General features: G+C 39.0%; 1 protein-coding gene across 2 annotated transcripts in view; it reads left to right on the forward strand.

The window, feature by feature from the left end:
- The window catches only part of DSCAML1 (DS cell adhesion molecule like 1), a 262572-nt gene that overhangs the window by 226246 nt on the left and 16830 nt on the right, over positions 1-19496 (forward strand). For both annotated transcript variants that reach the window (XM_018562869.1, XM_018562871.1), the window contains exons 16-26: positions 2501-2571; positions 4291-4531; positions 5235-5381; positions 6088-6243; positions 6521-6660; positions 12010-12163; positions 13482-13599; positions 15273-15436; positions 15552-15650; positions 16515-16703; positions 18567-18854. In XM_018562869.1, coding sequence (XP_018418371.1) covers positions 2501-2571; positions 4291-4531; positions 5235-5381; positions 6088-6243; positions 6521-6660; positions 12010-12163; positions 13482-13599; positions 15273-15436; positions 15552-15650; positions 16515-16703; positions 18567-18854 — 1767 coding nt within the window. The remainder of the gene's footprint in view (positions 1-2500; positions 2572-4290; positions 4532-5234; positions 5382-6087; positions 6244-6520; positions 6661-12009; positions 12164-13481; positions 13600-15272; positions 15437-15551; positions 15651-16514; positions 16704-18566; positions 18855-19496) is intronic.

The following is a 19496-nucleotide window of genomic DNA, read 5'->3' on the forward strand; positions in this document are numbered from 1 at the left end:
TCCTTCAGCTAGAAATAAAGGTGGGCTCTATCTGACTTGCAGCAGCTTTTATTGCACTAGAGTATTCAATTCCAGGACAGGAGAGGAGTACACCTGTGCAGGGTAAGGCTGGAGTTCAGCTTTGAAGATATTTGGTTTGGATTCCCTTCAACAAATAAGAAACTAAAAATTCAAATGGCAGCATTTGTCACAGCCAACTCTTGCATCTGAAAATATATTAGAGGAATTAGGTAAATTAGGAGACTAGCCAACATTTTACCTAGATTGGATAGAGCGGAGAAGGGTTAGGCTTTTACTCACTTCCTTTCCCCGGGTGTCATTTTTACCTGAGACAGGAATATAAATCTCCTATCAAGTTCACAGAAAGCAAAAAAATCATCACAGAGGTTCTAACGATTCCCCACATTATTTGAAGCTTGCAAAAAAAAAGGTTTTGGCTAGACTTCTACCATAGGTTAACTAGATCTAAATGTTTACATTTTTATAAAATGTTTGGCTACTGGATGTCAAATGGTGGAAGAGAAGCTTATCTCCAAGTTATAGCACAAATCAAGGGTTATTTGGACTATTCATGTGGTAATAGGAGTGGAGGAAGTTTCCTTGGATAGGTTTCTTAAAGACACCTTTTGGTTCCTGTTCTTCAACCTACCAGTTAATTTTGTATACTTAATTTATGCACCATATAGGCTCAAAAAGAGAACTATGGGTAACATTTTTATCCCATAGTTCTCTTAAGGGTCACGGGAGGACATATACTAACGTCCTCCTGTGACCCAAAGCTCAGTATATAGTGAGCTACAGCTCGCTATATACTGAGAGCGCCGCAGCCGGGACGGATCCCGACAATGCTCTCGAGATCCACCCAGCTGTGTGAATGACAGCTGGCTCTGCCTATCTAGAGGCAGAGCCAGAGGTGCCCGCCCCTCCCCCGTTCGTTCCGCCAGTCAGCGCTATAGGATCGGATCGTGGGGGATCCCTCTGCAGGGAGCAGTGACTGTATGCCTTCGCTCACTTCCCAATCCATAGAGCCAACGTGTGACAGTTTCATTGTCACACGTCGGCTAGAACTATGAGGTTGAGTGAAAATCACTCACCTCATAGTTCTCCTTTAAACAAGTAAAATAACTTTTCATTCAATCTTTGTATTATTACTTTTTCTACATTTTAACTCTCCCACACAGTCATCATAACATATTGCATATAGAGAGCCTTCCTTCAGCTTCAAGCTTTTAACGGCAGTGGTGTGTTTACTGGGGCCTCTCCGGTGGTGTTCCTTTTTGTATCTTAAATACTTTTTGTCCCTGGGGGGAAACAGCTATCACCTGCACACACACTGTGGCTTTTAAACTGAACTATACTGATAACATTCTGTTCCTGGCTTGCTTATTATACACCAGTGTCTAGCTACTATGGTGTTCTTCCAATCCACCACAAGCTACGCTCCTTTACTTAGTTGGCAGCTAGTGATTAGGCTGTTGCTGGGCATAATAAGCCTACTGCTGAGCTCCTTGTCCAGCACCAAAGTGTCTCCAAATGGTTGATAGCATACAAGCCTTTTTTAATTGCTCATTCAAGCTCTGCCCTCTAACTCTGGCCACCTGATGTGACTCCAGCACCAAGCACTTCCTGGTGCAGTTCTTGTGTGTGCTTACAAGGAAGAAGTCCAAAAGTGTAAAAAAGGAGCTGGCAATAGTCACAGATATGTTGGTAACCATTAAAAAAGCCAGGTAAAAGACACCAACGCCATAACATGTGGCTGTGCACATGGCTATGAGCATCTGATATTACTAACCCCTCCACTGCTGCTCTGCAAAGAACTGAAAGCTTGTAGCTTTACTGATCCATGATTGTGCTGGGGTACAAAAAATTAAGGATAATCAAACCAGTAGAATCATACATTCATTAATTTTTTACACCTAAATATTTGAATGTAGATGTGTCTGATCTGTAGATGTCTAAGCAGAACTTAATAGTTTTGGAATCCAAGCAATAATGATTCATGAATTGTATGATTCTCTGTACTGTACTGGACAAATCTTAATGCATATGTTCAGGAAAATCAATTTGCTAATTCACCTGGTTTTCAAGTTGATCATCTTGTCCATAATACACAGCATTTTATTAATCCACAGAGCACATTTAATAAGATGGTAATTGTAAACCCTCCTACACAAGAATTACAATGCAGCTCCCTGATCTAAATAAATATAGCCTGCAGAGACTGGTTCAGCATGATACCACATTTGAGTTGACTTCTCTCTCCCACTACCATCACCAGCAGGGCTACTGAAGGATTTGTGCGGGGCTGAGGCACTGAAGTTGGATGTCCTTTCTTATCTGCCCAGTGTGTATATATCTTATCCCCAAGGATATTTTTATATAGTAAATAAATCACATTTTAAGGCGTATTATGTCTCTATTGGTGTTTATGTCAGCGACAGGTAAAGAGGTACACATACACAGTTTTGCCTAAATTTAGCATGGTAATTTTGTTTTCTAGCTCCTGATGGACCACCCATGGATGTCACACTGCAGCCACTAACATCACAGAGTATCCAAGTCACCTGGAAGGTGAGAGTGCCTGCATTGTCTCACAAACCTAACTGTATTCCCAATATAGGAATGAGTCATTTTAGGTAATGAAGAGAAGATGCCAGTACTACTGACTAGTGGAATACAGGGTACTGGAGTAAGCGTTTAGATATTATGTAAGATATTGCATTGCCTTTGTGCCAACCATTGTTAGAAGTGTTACACATTTGCATGTAGTTTTGATTAAATTGATTGAGAGTTTCCCAACAGTTAAATATGCAAATGTTTCTGCATTTTATTGTTCTACATTTATATTGCATGAACATATTCTGCAGCCATTTAGACTGTTTTGATCCACTTCCAACAATAGGAACTTGGTAGCATGGTGTATCTGCTATGTACTTGCACAAACACACACAAACTTACAATCACTTTCTAGAACTTATTTTATCTATGTAATATGTGTCCAGATCATAAGAGAAAACAAAAAAAATCAGTGGAAATGCACATAATCACATTGAGAACATATATATGCAGATAGTGCCCTGTGGGATTAAAGCCCATGACACTTTTCCTTCAGTGACACAGTGCTTACCACTCAACTGCTGTTCTGATGAAAAAAGTTTAGTTATGGGACTAATGTGGTTATATCTTATGGTGATGTATTGTACAGCAAAAACAAATTAGGTTATCGGTTCATCTGCTAAAAGCAATTATATTGAGTGTCAAAAGCTGCAATACAGTATCAGTATATTTTTGAATACTTATAGGTTCAGCTTACAATAGCAATGCACAGTATACTTGTGTAGTAAGCACTGTAATGACAATATATATCCACACACAGGTCTTTATCCTCACTGGATTGGTGGTTTGCTCCTAGCTTGAACATAGCCATAGCGGCTAAACATGGCCTGAAAGGTTTTTAGTTAAAATAGGAGCTTTATTGTTTTGTATTGCTACTTTTATACAATAAAGTGAAAGAGCTAATACTTGTTTAATGGACAAAGTCCCTGCGTGGACATACTGTACTGTATACTGTCAACACATGTTTAAAGTTCCTTCCATTTGCTAAAGGAGGTCTCATCCTGGCACCAGAAAAAAAAATGCTATACAGAGGCTCTGGGATTGCAATTCTTTTTCTAGTGGTTCAAATGCAAGGAAATCTTCAAATAAGTTTAATGGCTTTGGTTAGACAGCTCTCAAGCAACGCAAAGTATAGATGTACAAATGGGTGCCAAACTGCAATGTGAAAGGGTCCAAAGTGCCTCTATTTGCCACATAAAAAAGCCAACCCATTTTGGGGTCAACAAAACTGCCCCTTCATCAGGGTTTACAAGCATGGAATGGGATCTTCAATAGACTCAAATGAATACCAAATTGATCTATATTTGGTCTGGTGCAAAACCACTTTTTGAATTGGAATCCTAAATATGTATTCAGCAGCAGTTTCCTTTGAGTCCACTCAATTCCCGACTCTATCCCCCCCCCCCCAAACACATTGGCTGTTTTTATGTGATGTTATTACGAACCTTTAAAGGGCACTTTGGACTTTCATCCTGGCACCTGGCAGTAGATCAGGTGTGCTCTCCTGAACTGCAAATGTCTTTGCAGTAAGTGCTGTAAGCATGGTAACATAGTATACAGTACCTTCATGTGTGTCATTAATACTATATCGCTACATAGGCTGCTAAATTTCTCTGTACTGTCTGGGATGCACATCCTTAAATATGTAACATATAGGAGTACATTTACCTGTAGGCTCCAAGAAAAGAATTACAGAATGGAGTGATCCGTGGATACCAGATTGGATATCGGGAAAATGGACCAGGCAGTAATGGGCAGTACAGTATTGTAGAGATGAAAGCAACTGGTGATGGGGAGGTGTACACACTAGACAACATGAAGAAGTTTGCTCAGTATGGTGTAGTCGTGCAAGCATTTAATAGAGCAGGAACTGGACCTTCCTCTACAGAGATTAATGCCACTACATTAGAGGATGGTAAGTACAATACTCCTGTATCTTCTGCATTACTCTGTGTTCATTATTCATACAGATAATTATTTGTGTAGCAAAATATTCTCTCCCGTTCATGACTAGTGTAATGAATGTATTATTTTACATTATTAATATATGTGGATGGTCCGATACAAGTTTCACCATATCTGATATGGGCATTCCCCTAATGACTCATATGTACAATAATGAAGGAAAATATAATAATTTTTTCTAATGATTACCGATTATGGTGATAAATACTTATGTACAGACAACCGGTGGATTAAATTACCCACTGGCTCTTTAGAACTATTATTAATAGCTGTATCTCATCATTGAGTCTTACTCCTTTTATTTTAGCAGCAGGAGCCTCAGTCTTCTTGGTTCCATATGGATAGAGCTGGGAATTTAGGTGCAGACAGCAAGATATATTGCACCCACTTTTAATTAAGGTCCATTTTAACTCACAATAATCTAATAAATACCACAAATAATACCCAAGTTAAGCAGATGCCTTAGATGCAGAGATGTACACTTTATGATTCCTGGGAGATGTAGGAATACAGTGGGTAAATCAAGCCAACAACATCTAGACAGAATTGAAATATCCATTTTGATTGGACTTGCAGTTTAAGTATTTTACTGTAGTTCTCTATATTATGCTGTACAACTTACTATACTTTGCTATATCCTGTCTTACATACAGTGCCTAGCCAGCCCCCAGAAAATGTTCGAGCTCTTTCCATTACCTCGGATGTGGCTGTCATATCCTGGTCCGAGCCACCCCGCAGCTCTCTCAATGGGGTCCTTAAGGGTTACAGAGTCATTTACTGGTCACTATATCCGGATGGAGGTGAGTTTCTGGTTTCTTAAGTGTGGGCTTTGATGAGGGATGGGAGTGAGCACTGGTCATCTCGATAGAACAAAATTAGTTGTTTTACGTTTATACATAATATTATTGATTTGGACATCACATGACCAAATACATTTGGGAGATTTCTTCTGCCTTCTCCAAACCCTTCACCCTTTTGTCAATAACTCTGTAAATTTACTCATTTGTATTGAGATTGTAGTCACCCTTCAGAAGGAAGGGCAGTGTCAGAATGAATTCAGAGATGATTTGAGGATCAACAGCTGAGTGATGCACAATAAATCTGCATTTTTGTTAATAGCTAGGATACTTGAATGTATTTTTTAAGATCCTAAATTTAAGACTCCTAAATTTAGTGTCACTTTAATTCATTTAGCAAGGGGGGCAGTGCGCCAGCGCTTTCTGATAATGTGTGTGGGAAAGAAAAGAACCTCCAGCAGAGATACATTTAAGCAAAACATGGTGCACTCTTTAAAAAAAAAAATGTTATACTACAAAAAACACAAGTTTAACATGTACATATTGTTTGAAGTAAATGTAATTGGGTTGGGGTGGAATGACTGGAGGATGTAGTATAAAAGTGGGAAAGTTGACCTACAGAATCAGTTTGAGGTACATAATGAAGAGGATTGGTTGTTTCTGTCATTTTCTCACATCTCATTTTCAAATCCATATTTATTTTTTTCAGAATGGGGAGAAATGCAGAATATTACCACACCACGAGAGCGTGTGGAGCTAAAGTCACTTGAGAAATTTACTAATTATAGTGTGCAAGTTCTGGCATACACTCAGGCCGGAGATGGAGTCCGCAGCAGTGTTCTATATCTCCAAACCAAGGAAGACAGTAAGTCATTTAGGCTTCCTATAGTCTTATTATTTTCCTGGTCAGACTAGATCTTGTCTCATGGACGTCACCTTATTTTGTATCAGGTGTTGAATGGGAGAGACCGTGGGTTATCAAATCCCCTTTCATCACCTCCTCCCTTTGGTGTGTAATGAATGCATTGGGAGGTGGAAGACATTCGTTCAATGTAAAGTTCAGTGAAAATGGTGGAGCAACAAATAGGGTTTGGCTCTGGTAGTGTATATCTGTAATAACTGTTACTTCCTGTTTGTCTCAGTTCCAGGTCCCCCTGCTGGTATCAAAGCTGTGCCATCTTCATCCAGCAGTGTTGTTGTATCTTGGCTACCTCCTACCAAACCAAATGGTATTATCCGAAAATATACAATATTTTGTTCAGTCCCTGGATCTGGTCAGCCTGTAAGTTTTCTTTTCTAATGGAGTGTTACTGCGCAATAAAAAAATTAGAAATGCATTGTTTACCATTATGGTAAAATAAAGTGTAACATATTTGACAATGGGAAGATTTTGATGTTGACTCTTTCTCTTAGGGGGGTTGGAATTTTACCTCCCCTTCCCTTTAAGATATAAAGCAAAACGAAGTCTCCCCAAAGTGAGTGAAATCCTATCATTGACAGTTGTTAACAGAACAGATGTACCCATGGGACCTGGGTGTAGAAGGGGGCCTTGTAGAGGGAAGGTGGCTGGTACAGCTTTAAAAATCAAAAGTTGTGAAGTGGATATTACTGACCTGCATGGCTACATAAGGAATCATTCTCTCTTCTACTTTCAACCTGGACTGATTGCAGACATACCATTTCTTGAAAATAATTTCAGGGATCACAAGAGTATGTAAATGCAGTCAGCAGGTCATTAAGCAAGTCAGTTTTTCTTCTGGTCAATGCCTCCCTCTTCTCATGGCTCAGTTCTGACTCTATCTTTCCAGGCCAGTATTTTCAGTGTGCTTTATTGTCAGTGTGCTTTACAATTGTGCTTTATGCCAAATAAGAATAGGGCCATGAATGTCAGGTGCCTACAATCAAATTTAACAGACTGACTATTATTCACCTGTTCCCATTTTCTAAACTCTTGGACACATCCAATGATTTTAATAGTTTTGAATAAATTGAGATATCTTCAGACAGGGGTTGTGTTTATTTGTTTAAACGCCCTGACTGATCCCTCAGTGGGAATTTCAGTTTTAATCTAGACAAAGCCATCGTTATAATAAGATACTTCTGTTGTGCTGTCTCATTAGATAACCATTGGTGCTCTGGGCATTTTGTGTTTTTCTTTTCGTAAAAGGAACATCACATATGTATTCAAAACATTTGTATAAAATGTACAACCTAAAAAATATATAATGGACTAAAAATCATTATAGTTTTCCCTTTATGTAATTGTTATTAAGCCTGGCTTGGCTGCTAAGGCTAGTACTCTCCTGGAAATAGCACAGGAAGTGAGAACTGGACACACAAAATCTCTCAATTTCTGACATGCTCTACAGGTATTTTTAGCAGTAATCGAACAGATTACAGACCAAAAGGAAGCAAATAGAAATTTATTGTTAGGGTCTACATACTCTTTCATTTGTAAAAAATCTTAATGAACTATAATCAGGAGAGGCATTGTACTGTGCTAGTATGTTTGTGCACATGGGCAGACATTTAGCGAGTGTGTGAGATTCCATCTGCTGGTGCTTGGAAGGGAGACTCTACTGATAAATATCTGTATACATGTACTGTATACAGTGGCAAGAAAAAGTATGTGAACTTGGAATTAACTGGCTTTCTGCAGTAATTTGCCACAAAATGTGTTCTGTTTAGAATAGACAAACACAATGTGCTTAAGCTGATAACACAAAATCAATTCTAATTTCTGGTGTCTTTATTGAACACACCCATTAAACATTCACAGTGCTGGAGGAAAAAGTAAGTAAACCCTTGGAGCTGCTCGACCCTCTTTTGGCAGTAATGACATCAAGCAAGCCCTTTCAGTAGCTCTGGATCAGACCTGCACAATGTTCAGGAGGAATTTGTTACTCTTTCCTCTTTACAAAACTGCTTCAGAAGATATCTGGTGTAAACGGCTCTCTTGAGGTCATTCCACAGCATCTCTATGGCGTTAAGGTCTGGCATCTGACTGGGCCACTCCAATGGGCATTTTCTTTTTCTGAAGCTGGTCTGTAGTGGATTTTCTACAATGCTCAGGTAGCCACCCTGACATTATCCTGTGGGATATTTTGGTAGATTTGGGAATTTAGGTAGATTTGGGAGGCAGTGAAGCAAGCCCAAATCATGATGCTCCCTCCACCACACTTCACTGTTGGGATGATATTTTGATGTTGGTGAGCTGCGCCATACATAGTGCTGAATATTCTTCCCAAACAATTCAACTTTTGTTTCAACAGTTCACAAAACATTTTCCCTGCAGCATTGCGGTTTGGTAAGGTGCTCTTTGGCAAACTTCAGGCAGGCAATATTTTTTTGGGAGCAGCTTCCTCCATGGTGTTCTGTCATGGACACCCTGCCTGTTCATAGACCTACTTATGGTAGACTCACAAACAGGGATATTTGCCCGTTCCAGTGCTGTTTTCAAGCCTTTAGCTGTTACTCGTAGGTTCTTCTTTACCTCATTGAGGATTCTGCGTTGTGCTTTGGGAGTCAACTTGGTTGGGCACTCACTTCTAGGAAGACTAGCCACAGTACTCTCCATTTATAGACAATTTTTCGAACTGTGGACTGATGGATGCCTAAACACTTTGAGTTTCCTTTGTATCCCTTTCCAGCTTTACATATGACCAACTACTCTTGATCATATGTCTTCAGAGAGCTTTTTTTTTGCGAGGCATGGTTCACATTAGTTGATGCTTCTTATGAATAGCAATCTTAAAGTGTAGTGTAATAGTGTCTTTTATCAATCAAAGTAGATCTAAACCACACCTCCAAACTAATTTCATTAATTGGACTCCAGGTGTGCAAGCTACTGACTCCAATTAGCTTTCGTTGAAGTAATTAGTCTATGTGTTCACTTACTTATTCCTTCAGCACTTTGAATGTTCAATAAAGACACACATTGTGTTTGTCTATTATTGTTACTTAGATGAGGATCAGATCACATTTTATGGCAAATACTGCAGAAAACCAGTTCCAAGGGGTTCACATACTTTTCTTGCCACTGTGTTTTGCCCTTTTTCTCTAATAGCATAGGGTACAGTTTTTTGGCGTGTAGACTGCTTTGCCTGGGATATGCACTATTTATTGCTTAGGCTCCTTGCAGACAGGCACCTTCCCTACCGATCCATTCGGGACCCCTGCTGTTTGGAATGGATGCTACCATTGTGGCATCCATGTCCATCTAGTTTTTTCCTCTGTCTTGCAATAAATTACCAGACCCATGTTAGATTTATGGGGAATTGGATGTAAACAGACATGTGTCAGTTTACATCAGATTACCTCCTATCAGGCAAGGTCAGGTCTGTTGAAACGGAACTCTGATCCGTTTGTTTTTCTGGACCTGGCCAGAGTCGGGGGTAACCAGATGCAAACAGACACACGTCCATTTAGGGCCGGCTCACACCAGCTTGAAGTGCAATCTCCCGCACCAAAACGTGTGGCATTCTTTTAGATCGCACTGGACCGGAACGCAGGCACTAATGTGCCACGTGTTCTGGTGCGGGCGATTGCACTGTGAGCGGATAAATCCAACTGCCCATAGACTAATAGAAAAACTAACAGGTGGACCTGATCGGAATGCCCGTGTGAAAGGGGGCCTTAGCAAGCCGTTTGTTTTCCCATTTTCAATTAAAATATTGACACACACACTGTGCTTTAGTACACATTAATGTAAAACAGTTAAAAAATCAACATTATTTGGATGTTCCGCATGCAAGACAAACTAAGACTGCAATGTATGCATTGAACATCAGTATGCAATCAGCTAGATAAGTTCAGGTACTGCGATTGCTTTATGCCAATACAACCACATTCACTTGCTGCCGGCAAAACACGCACTGTAGCGATTTATCTCTGCCCCCTACATTTTGAAAAGATATATCTCCATTAACATGGAGGAATTGTGTTGGACAAAGATCTTCTGTGACCCTCCACACATTAGAAACAGGGAGATGCCCCCATATAAAAAAAAAATAAAACATTTAACTTGCTTAAAAACAAGATTAATGGTTTATGATCAACAAGAAACTTACTAGTATTTTAAATGACAGACACAAGATTTTTAAAAGGGCATGGGAGCATAGGGTTAAATGCAGTGCTAATGCAGCAATGATATTGACAATATTTAAAATCCTAGTTGGGCTATTAATTAACACTGAGCTCCAGGGAAATATAAAAGACACACATTAATGTAGTTCTGCATTCATTAATGCATCATGAAATGTAATTTCTTACATGCAAGCGGGGTAAATACCTGACTTTTAATTGGTATTAGCCTCTTGCAGTCCACTGTACAGCGGGCCCATATTGGGAGAGAGAACCGCACAATAAGCACTTAAGCAGATGTATTGCAGTGCAAGGAATGTGCTGATATCAGGAGAGAACAGAGTGATGAAGAAATTGCCTTATTAGTGCGCTGCTTCTCCTTTTAGTGTCCAGACATGGGTTTAGGGGTGGGGAGAAGACTTGTAAGTTCTACTGAACTGCAGCTGGAAAAAACTGAGTCTCTTTCCCTGCCAGACAGTCCTGTGGGGTGTGACAGAGCGGTGTAAATCTCAGGATAGGATAGACAGAAATATCAATACAGGTAAAACAGGTAAAACAGCCCTCATATATAGCATTCATCTGTGTTTGTAGCTGTTTGCCTGGAGTTCATCTTTGACGTACTTAAACTGTAAACATTCAATCCGCTATATATTAGGTCCTTCTTTGTCTTCCTTGAGTTATGGTTTCCTTATCCCTATAAATCCGGACTCACACAATGTCTGACTGACGCTGCTGTTGGAATAAAATCTCCTTTTCTCTATTTTTTATAATAATTACATAGAAAAATAAGTTATTTCTATAGTTAAATTATGCATTTGTTTACTTATTTGTATATTTTGACTTAAGCTTTGATGGCACAAATGACACCCAAGCTTGGTTCATATCAATGTATTAGCACAAGTGATATGTAACACAATGTAGTACAATAATACAACAAAATGTTCAAACAAAGAGACTGTACTGGAAAATTCCTAAATGTATAATACTTGATGTTTTTTATTTTTCAAAGAATAAAAAAATTAATGATTTTTGAGTAGTCATATAGACATCAGTGTATCCAAAAATAGATGGACATTTTCAAATCCCACCATTGTCCCCAGAAAGGGCATTTGTACATGCTTTAAATTTTCATTGTTTTTATTGTGCTTCTTCTTTCCATGAACATTGTTTCCTCGTGAATCCTCTCTTCCTTCTCTCCAAGCTCTACTTATCCTATCTCTGTCACGCACCATTTGCTATGCCACCCTCTGGTCTTCCACTCCCCTGTCTTAGGGAGGAAGTTTCATCTGAATAAAATGAACATCTTTGAAGTTTTCATTCTTTTGAAGTTTTTTTTTTCCTGTAGTCTCTAGATGGGAAAGGGTGGCGCTGCAGGCTAAAAAGAAGCAGCTAATTAGAGTTAATTAGGAACGAGGGAGCTTGCTTGTGTTCTACTCTTAAAGCCACATAGTGCACATGGAATGTGTTAACCCTTTGTTATTCTAATTATGTTGTATCTTACACTACTGCTGATTCGTTTTAGAATGTCACTGTTTTCCCTTTTGTGCAGGCTCCCAGTGAGTATGAAACAAGCCCTGAGTTCCTTCACTATCGAATAATGCACCTTCTTCGAGGGCAACAGTATATGCTCTGGGTGGCTGCAGTTACATCTGCCGGAAGGGGCAATGTGAGCGAAAGAGTGATGATTACACCAGATGGAAAAGGTATGGACTTGACTTGATCAAATATAAGCATGTAATACATAGATAAAGAGATGGTCAGGTTTAAAGCCTTATTCAATCTTCAGTCCAAATCAGCTAAATACATTTCAAGTGCATTGCAACAAAAAGGTGTTCAATGTCTTACAGTTCATTTCTTTCTAATGCAAATATAGTTTGAAAAGAAAAGCCTGTCCCTTACTAACAGGTGCAGATGTAAACCCTTGCTATCTGTATGGAAGCAGTGGACTCTCCGTAGCGATCAGGCTCATCCTTTACAGAGTCAGATCTACAGCTCTGCAATCAGCAAAAGGCATGCTCCCTGCTGATTGGGGAGCTCTTGCTCTGACTCAGCAGGAGGTGTGTTGGAAACCTGTAAAGAGATCACTACTTCCACATGAAGAGCAAGGGTCCCCCAGAAAACAAACTGTAAAACTTTGCACACCTTTTGTTTTCATGCACCTAGAATGTATTTAGACCATTCAAATAAAATATTGGGTTTTAAAATATTCACTTTTGCTGAGAAAAAGAACACCCTTTCCACTTAATATATAAGGTTCATACCAAACTTTATTGAAGACTCCGATCTCCTCTTTGGTTGCAACTAGGGTTGCCACCTTTTCTTCCAGCGAAACCCGAACACTCTAGCGACGCATGAAAATGTTTTTGGGAGAATGAGTCGTGGCTTATTCATATGTAAATAGCATCACCCATTCATATATAAATATCACAGTCGAGACTATTTTCAGTGGGGAGCCAGTAGCCCCTATCTTAATTTTGGTTGCCCTGTCTGCCTGACATCATGTGTCCGGATTTCAGCTGCCATGAAACCCGGACACAGCATTCAAAACCCGAACTGTCCGGGTGAATCCTGGACAGGTGGCAACCCTAGTTGCAACTCATACTGGCATTCCATTCACTTCCTGTTCCTATGTGCTAAGTTGGCAGGTCTGCCTGTTTTAGTCACATGATTAACCACAGTGTTGTAAAAAAAATTGTTCCTCAAAACAGTTAAATTATTTGTGACAAGTTGCAAGTTTGGAAACATTAAAGTGGGAGGTGCTTAGAGGAATTAAAAGCTCTTCACACTTCACTTTATATTATGTTAAAGAAAAAGCTGTATAGTTTTTTTTTGCAAATATTGATACAATGCAAGCTGTGCTATGCAGGAACTTAAGACATCGGCATTCAAGTTGAATGCATGGCTGTGTTTTTGTCTGCATTTCAATACCTAACCAAATGACAATATTAATAATGGATTAACCACCTAACTGTATTAACTTATTGTTACTAGCTTTAAGGGAATTATGTTTTTGAATCGTAGCTCCTGCCAAAATTATATCATTTGGAGGCACTGTGAGTACACCTTGGATGAAAGATGTGCGTCTACCTTGCAGCTCGGTGGGGGAGCCAGGACCAGCCATCAAATGGACTAAAGACAGGTAATTTGTCAAACCTGTCAACATTATAACATCTTTCTTTTCGAAATCTGCAACATTTTGCTTTGAACCACAGATTCATTCAAATTTAGAATAAACGTTGCTGTTTTTACAAGTTTCCATTGCCAGGTCTAATAAATACAGCAGCTATGCAAGATCTTTCAGTCTGTTGTATCCTTGTCAGTCTGTGTATGTGTTATGTTAGCCTTTTTAATCCCCTGAATCTTCAGATATTTTTCCAGTATTACTCAATATTTATTTTAGAACTTTTTCTTATGTGACAAACTCCCTTTTGACTGGCAAGGAAGGAACAGTGTGTATATTGAAAGACAATTTCATGCTTCAGTCATTATTCACTTCCAGTACCAAGAGTGTGCAATCTTGGGAAAAGGGGGTTATATCAGACTACATTAGAACCACATTTATGTGATTTATTCAGATTCATTTTAAAGCAGATCTAAAGATTTTTATGAGAACACACTAAAATCACTCACTGCACAGAAGAACAGTTCTGCCTTCTTATTGATTGACAGCTACCGTAATTTAGTAAAATAAGTGACAAGAAGTGACTGATAAAAGTGCAGGAGACTGGAGAGCTAAAACACCCTATAACATGCTCAGTTCCTGGCAAAGAATGAAAACAGGTCCTACAGAGAACTTCCTGTGAGAGAATGATTATTTCATTTCCCTCAGACAGTAGCACCGCCTTCATTATCTTCTATTATCTTCAATTTATAAGGAAATAAATGGAAGAAACTCTGCAAGATATTGATAATTAGACATGTAAATTTCATTTTGTTCTGACTGGATATTCGTATGAATTTTGTTAAATTCAGACACTCAGGTGCATCTGAATTTCAGAATTGCGAATGCGAGCGAGTCCGAATGTTTCTCTAACGAAAATTCTGATCCATGTGTGTGACTGTTCTCTGGCCAATCAGATGTTTTTTATCTGTTGGGGGTTATATTACAGGCACGATCATGTGACTTAGTTCCGAAATGAAAATTCGGACGGACCCAAAATCTGAATAACGGACCAAATCAAATTTCGGATCAGAAAAACGAAAGAAATAAAAATCAGAATTGATCTGAAACTAAACTTATTTTTTGGAGGGTCACATGTCTATTGAAAATATAATAAATTAATTAGGTATATCCTAACTCATATTTCCAGTTATGCAGGCATGTACTATTTTTAACTTTGAATTTCAAAGTGTATTAAACAAAGCTCACATACACCCGGGGACCTCTGGGAGCACCCTAGAAATATGAAAGCTTATCATAGAGTTCAGAATTCTAAATATAATATCCCCTAAATGAGGTGACACAATGTTACAGCCAGTGCATTTTGGGAGTTACATATATGCTGTTCATCTGGACTTTGGAAGCTTATGTGGGACTGGTTGGCAGGACTCTAGGAATTGCAAAGGTTCCAGGGACTAAATAGCCTGTTCAATGTAAAAGAGCTTCAGCAGTCACGCAAAGAGGCTCAAATTGTGTATATCTGCAAGGAGAGTTAGTGATCCCCTTTTTGCTCCCAATAGATGCTTTCCAATGTAAGTAACTGGTCTAGATACTGTGGCATACTAATTACCAATATTAATATTTTGTTTACTATGGCTGCCAAAACTATGTAAAACCATAATTATGTTCAACCTCTTTCCTTTAAACTGCAGTGAAGACTCAGCTATTCCAGTGGCATTGGATGGGCATAGACTTATTCATACCAATGGCACACTGACTCTCCGTTCTGTCAAAGCAGAGGATTCCGGTTATTATACATGTACAGCTACCAACACGTGGGGATTTGACACAATAATTGTAAACCTCTTGGTGCAAGGTAAGAGTATGGGAAAGTGAGAGGAAAAATATAGTGTGACAAAGATTAAAAAAGGAATGTAAAAATCTAATAAAAACTAATAATATATTGTTTATTTTTCTGGGTTCTTTTGAAGTTCCCCCTGATCAGCCTCGCCTCACAGTATCCAAATCTACAGCCTCTTCTATCACATTGGCATGGATCCCAGGAGACAATGGTGGAAGCTCCATAAGAGGTATTTTATAAACATCTCAATAAAATGCTTTAACAATAAACATAGAAGTAAAGCACTGCTGTCCCTGAATTGAGTTTGTTTTAAATGTTCAGAAATAAAAGATATCAAATGTTCAATGAGGAACTAAGAACTTTTTTTTACTTTTGGTGCTTATTTTTATGTTTTATCTATTTTTGGATATAGTGGGTTGTAACCTCAAACAGGTTTTGATTGCTTTGTCTTTCTACTTTGGGATATTTATCCCTCATTTCATGTCCCAGAGACACAAATCTTTTCACATTTAAATAGATGTCCCTATTATTATTTTCCTTTACATCCGTTCCAGCATCCATTTTAATTTTCCCTTCACTTTCTGTCCCAGTGACAACGGTCACCAGAACATAAAGTGAAAGTAAATCTCCTCAAATAATTACTGGCTGGAGTCCCACTTAAAATAACCAAAAAAACCTGGACAGCAGTAGTTACTAAAAAACAAAGTAATCCTATTAAAACCACCTTGTTATCACAGATGACAGAGCTTCTTTTCTACCTAATGTTTTGTGATGACTATGTCATGTTCTTATTGGCCTCTCTTTGTGAAGACAAGATATGACATAATGGCACAGAGAGTATTCGTTCTGTTATTTACACCTGTTACCTCAATGCTAGTATGATAGTGTCTCGATGAATGGAAGTAGGACTTACTGTCAATGTTATTATAAGGACAGAATTCCAAAGCAACACAGTCAGCAGTGTTCTTTTTAAGAAATGGTAAGGACTATAGCTGCAATAGATAACTGAACTGTAGACAAGCAAATATAAAGCCTATGAACCAAATATAGTGTTTTTAATAATCTATTAACTATTTTTTCTTTGTTTTTTAAGGATTTGTCCTTCAGTACTCTGTGGATAATGGGGAGGAGTGGAGGGATGTGTTCATCAGTTCCTCTGAGCGATCATTTCGACTGGAAAATTTAAGATGTGGTACATGGTACAAAGTAAAACTGGCAGCCAAAAACAGTGTTGGTGCTGGACGAATCAGTGAAATCATAGAGGCCAAGACCCATGGGAGAGGTAGGAAATTCATACTAAGACAAAGGGGTTGTTATTTAGCACTCTGTTAAACCTAATGCATTGTCTTTTCACTTCAACTACAGTATTTACAAGTATGTAATACTGATCAACTGGTATAGAAGTTCGAGGGTTGTGAGGACAAGGGGAGAATGTTTGTAAATAGATAAAGACCTGAATAAAATACAGAAGAAAGAGTAGCTGAAAATAGAACATGTTTCAAATGGGCTTATGTGAGCTCTGGTGTATCACAAAAATCTGTTTTTCAACATATATATTCTGATCTGTTGGATTAAATGGAAAGCTATGTTGCCATTTTTGCTACTAAAGCAATTGTGGTTGAAAAATAAAAGGTTATGCACTTTTGTCACGAAAACAAATTGGAGGATGACTTTAGAATACTAGGTAAAAATAACATTAGTGGCACCGCTCAGTGTCATGTGGCAGCTACAAGAGCATGCAAAATCTTCTGATGTACAGTATAAAAAGGAAGATAAAAACACATGATGCTAGTATAGTATAGTATAGCATATGATGAAACAAGGCCTGAGCATTGGTTACCTTAGGGGAAAAACACAGGTAAAAATTATCAGTATATTTAGAGATATAAGTGGGTGAAAGTACTATAATTGCATAGCTTTTCTTGGAAAAGTTGAGTTTGGTTTTCTCACACCTACCGATTTTACCTAATGGTCAGTAATGCCAAGTATCACATTAGGGACCTATCAGCGAGACATGGGAGGTTTGTGACATGTTTACTTACGTTCATGTGCTAAAATATATCCAAGATTGGTGTTAAGATTGGGCAAGTAAAATTTTCATTACAAATTCTCTGCAACAAATTAAAGAACAAATCTACCATAGTTTAGGGAATGTTTCTTTAAGGGGGCGCTGGCTATTCACATGGCAGTTTGCCAGACAATTGCCCTTAAAGGAGAACTATGGGGTAAACTAGCATCCTCCCGTGACCCGAAGCTCACTATATCTGTAGCTCGCGGTATACTGAGACCGCCGCAGCCAGGACAGATCCCGACATTACTGTCGAGATCCACCCAGCTGCATCAGTGACAGCTGGCTCTGCCTTTCTAGAGGCAGAGCCAGCTGTACCCGCCCCCTCCCCATTCCGCCAGTCAGCGCTGGAGGATTGGAGCGGAGAGGGGGGGCTGTCACTCACGGCTCCCTGTAGGGAGATAATCGGGAAGTAAGCAAGCGACAGTATGTGTTCGCTCACTTCCCGATCTATTGAGCCGACGTGTGACAGTTTCATTGTCACACGTCGGCTCGAACTATGAGGTTGAGTGAAAATCACTCACCTCATAGTTCTCCTTTAATCCAAGGTGTTGATCTGATTGTCTTTGTGAGTATTGGAAGAAACTGTTTTCCTTGTGTGGTAACATTGGCAACAATTGGCCAAGAATTTTTCTTTTGTTGTCACCTGGACCCAAAGTGGAGAAGTTACATTTTATAGACATGAGCTTTTTCTCAGCCTTATTAGCTATGTACAATATATGTGATTTACATTCAGGGTTAGTTTCTCCAGTTCTACATGTTAATATTTTAACCTAAACTTTCCTTGTGTCTGCGCTTAGTTTTTAAAGAGAGCTCAGAAAGAGAAAAGTCACTAGAATACATATACTCTATAAGAGAACTAAATATGTTTAGTGTTTATCTAGGTGAAAAGCCTAAAAGATTGTTCAATTCAAACAACAGGTTGAATTCTACTTTTTTCTGCAAAAGAAGACATCAAAACCAGGAGCAAATATGTCTGTTTAGTTAGTTAACTGATATACCTACTTCTGCCTTTTTAGTATAATTAAATAAAGTGTGTGTAGTTTTCTTATTACGATATCTTGATTTATTTTATAGAGCCTTCTTTTAACAAAGACCAGCCTCTTTTCACTCATGTGAACTCAACTCATGCTCGGCTGAACCTCCATGGCTGGAACAGTGGAGGATGTCCCATTACCTCTGTGATCCTCGAGTATCGCCCCAGAAATAACTGGCAATGGCAAAGCATACGTGCAAATGTTACTAGTGATGTCTTTCTGACAGATCTGCGTGAGGCAACTTGGTATGAGCTAAAGATGAGGGCCTGTAACAGTGCTGGATGTGGGAATGAGACAGCGCAGTTTGCCACACTAGATTACGATGGAAGTAAGTATTTCTATGGATAGAATTGTGCTGTCCAATTGGTAGGTTTTCCCACTTCTATGTTTATACTTTCATTGCTAATACACAGATCGTGTTGAGGTGACAAGAAAACCAAAAGGCTGCTCCTTGACCACAGTTACCCTATACTACTTTTGGGACTTTGGGTGAAAGTAGTAATGTAGAAAAAAGTGGAGCCCCAGATATATATTAAAGTTCAGTCAATCCTACTTATTAAAAGTTAGCATCCAAGAAGTTTTGGGGGTTATAGAACCCCCTTCTTCAGGACTAACTTGTGAGTCAGTAAATTTTGCATGTTAGTCCTAAAGAAGGGGATTCTATAACCCTCAAAATGCATGAACTATTAATCTTTAAGAAATAGGATGGATAGAACTCAATTGACTCCCCAATCTATCCCTTTGGTGCTCCACTTCTTTCTGCATTTAAAATATTGCAGTCGGCCATTAACCCCTTCGTGACTGACGACGCCAGCATCGGGGCTGTTTAAACAGACTCCCGGTGACTTTTGCCGCCGGGACTCTGTTTAAACTTGTAGAGCCGACTGTCGTCTTTACAACAGAAGCGATCCTGGCGACTTACCTGTCGCCAGATCGCTTCTGCGTCCCGAAGAAGGGGCTGCCCCCCCCC

Source organism: Nanorana parkeri, unplaced genomic scaffold, assembly GCF_000935625.1.
Source record: "Nanorana parkeri isolate BGI_ZX_2015 unplaced genomic scaffold, ASM93562v1 scaffold608, whole genome shotgun sequence".
In the NCBI taxonomy this organism is placed as follows: Eukaryota; Metazoa; Chordata; class Amphibia; order Anura; family Dicroglossidae; genus Nanorana; species Nanorana parkeri.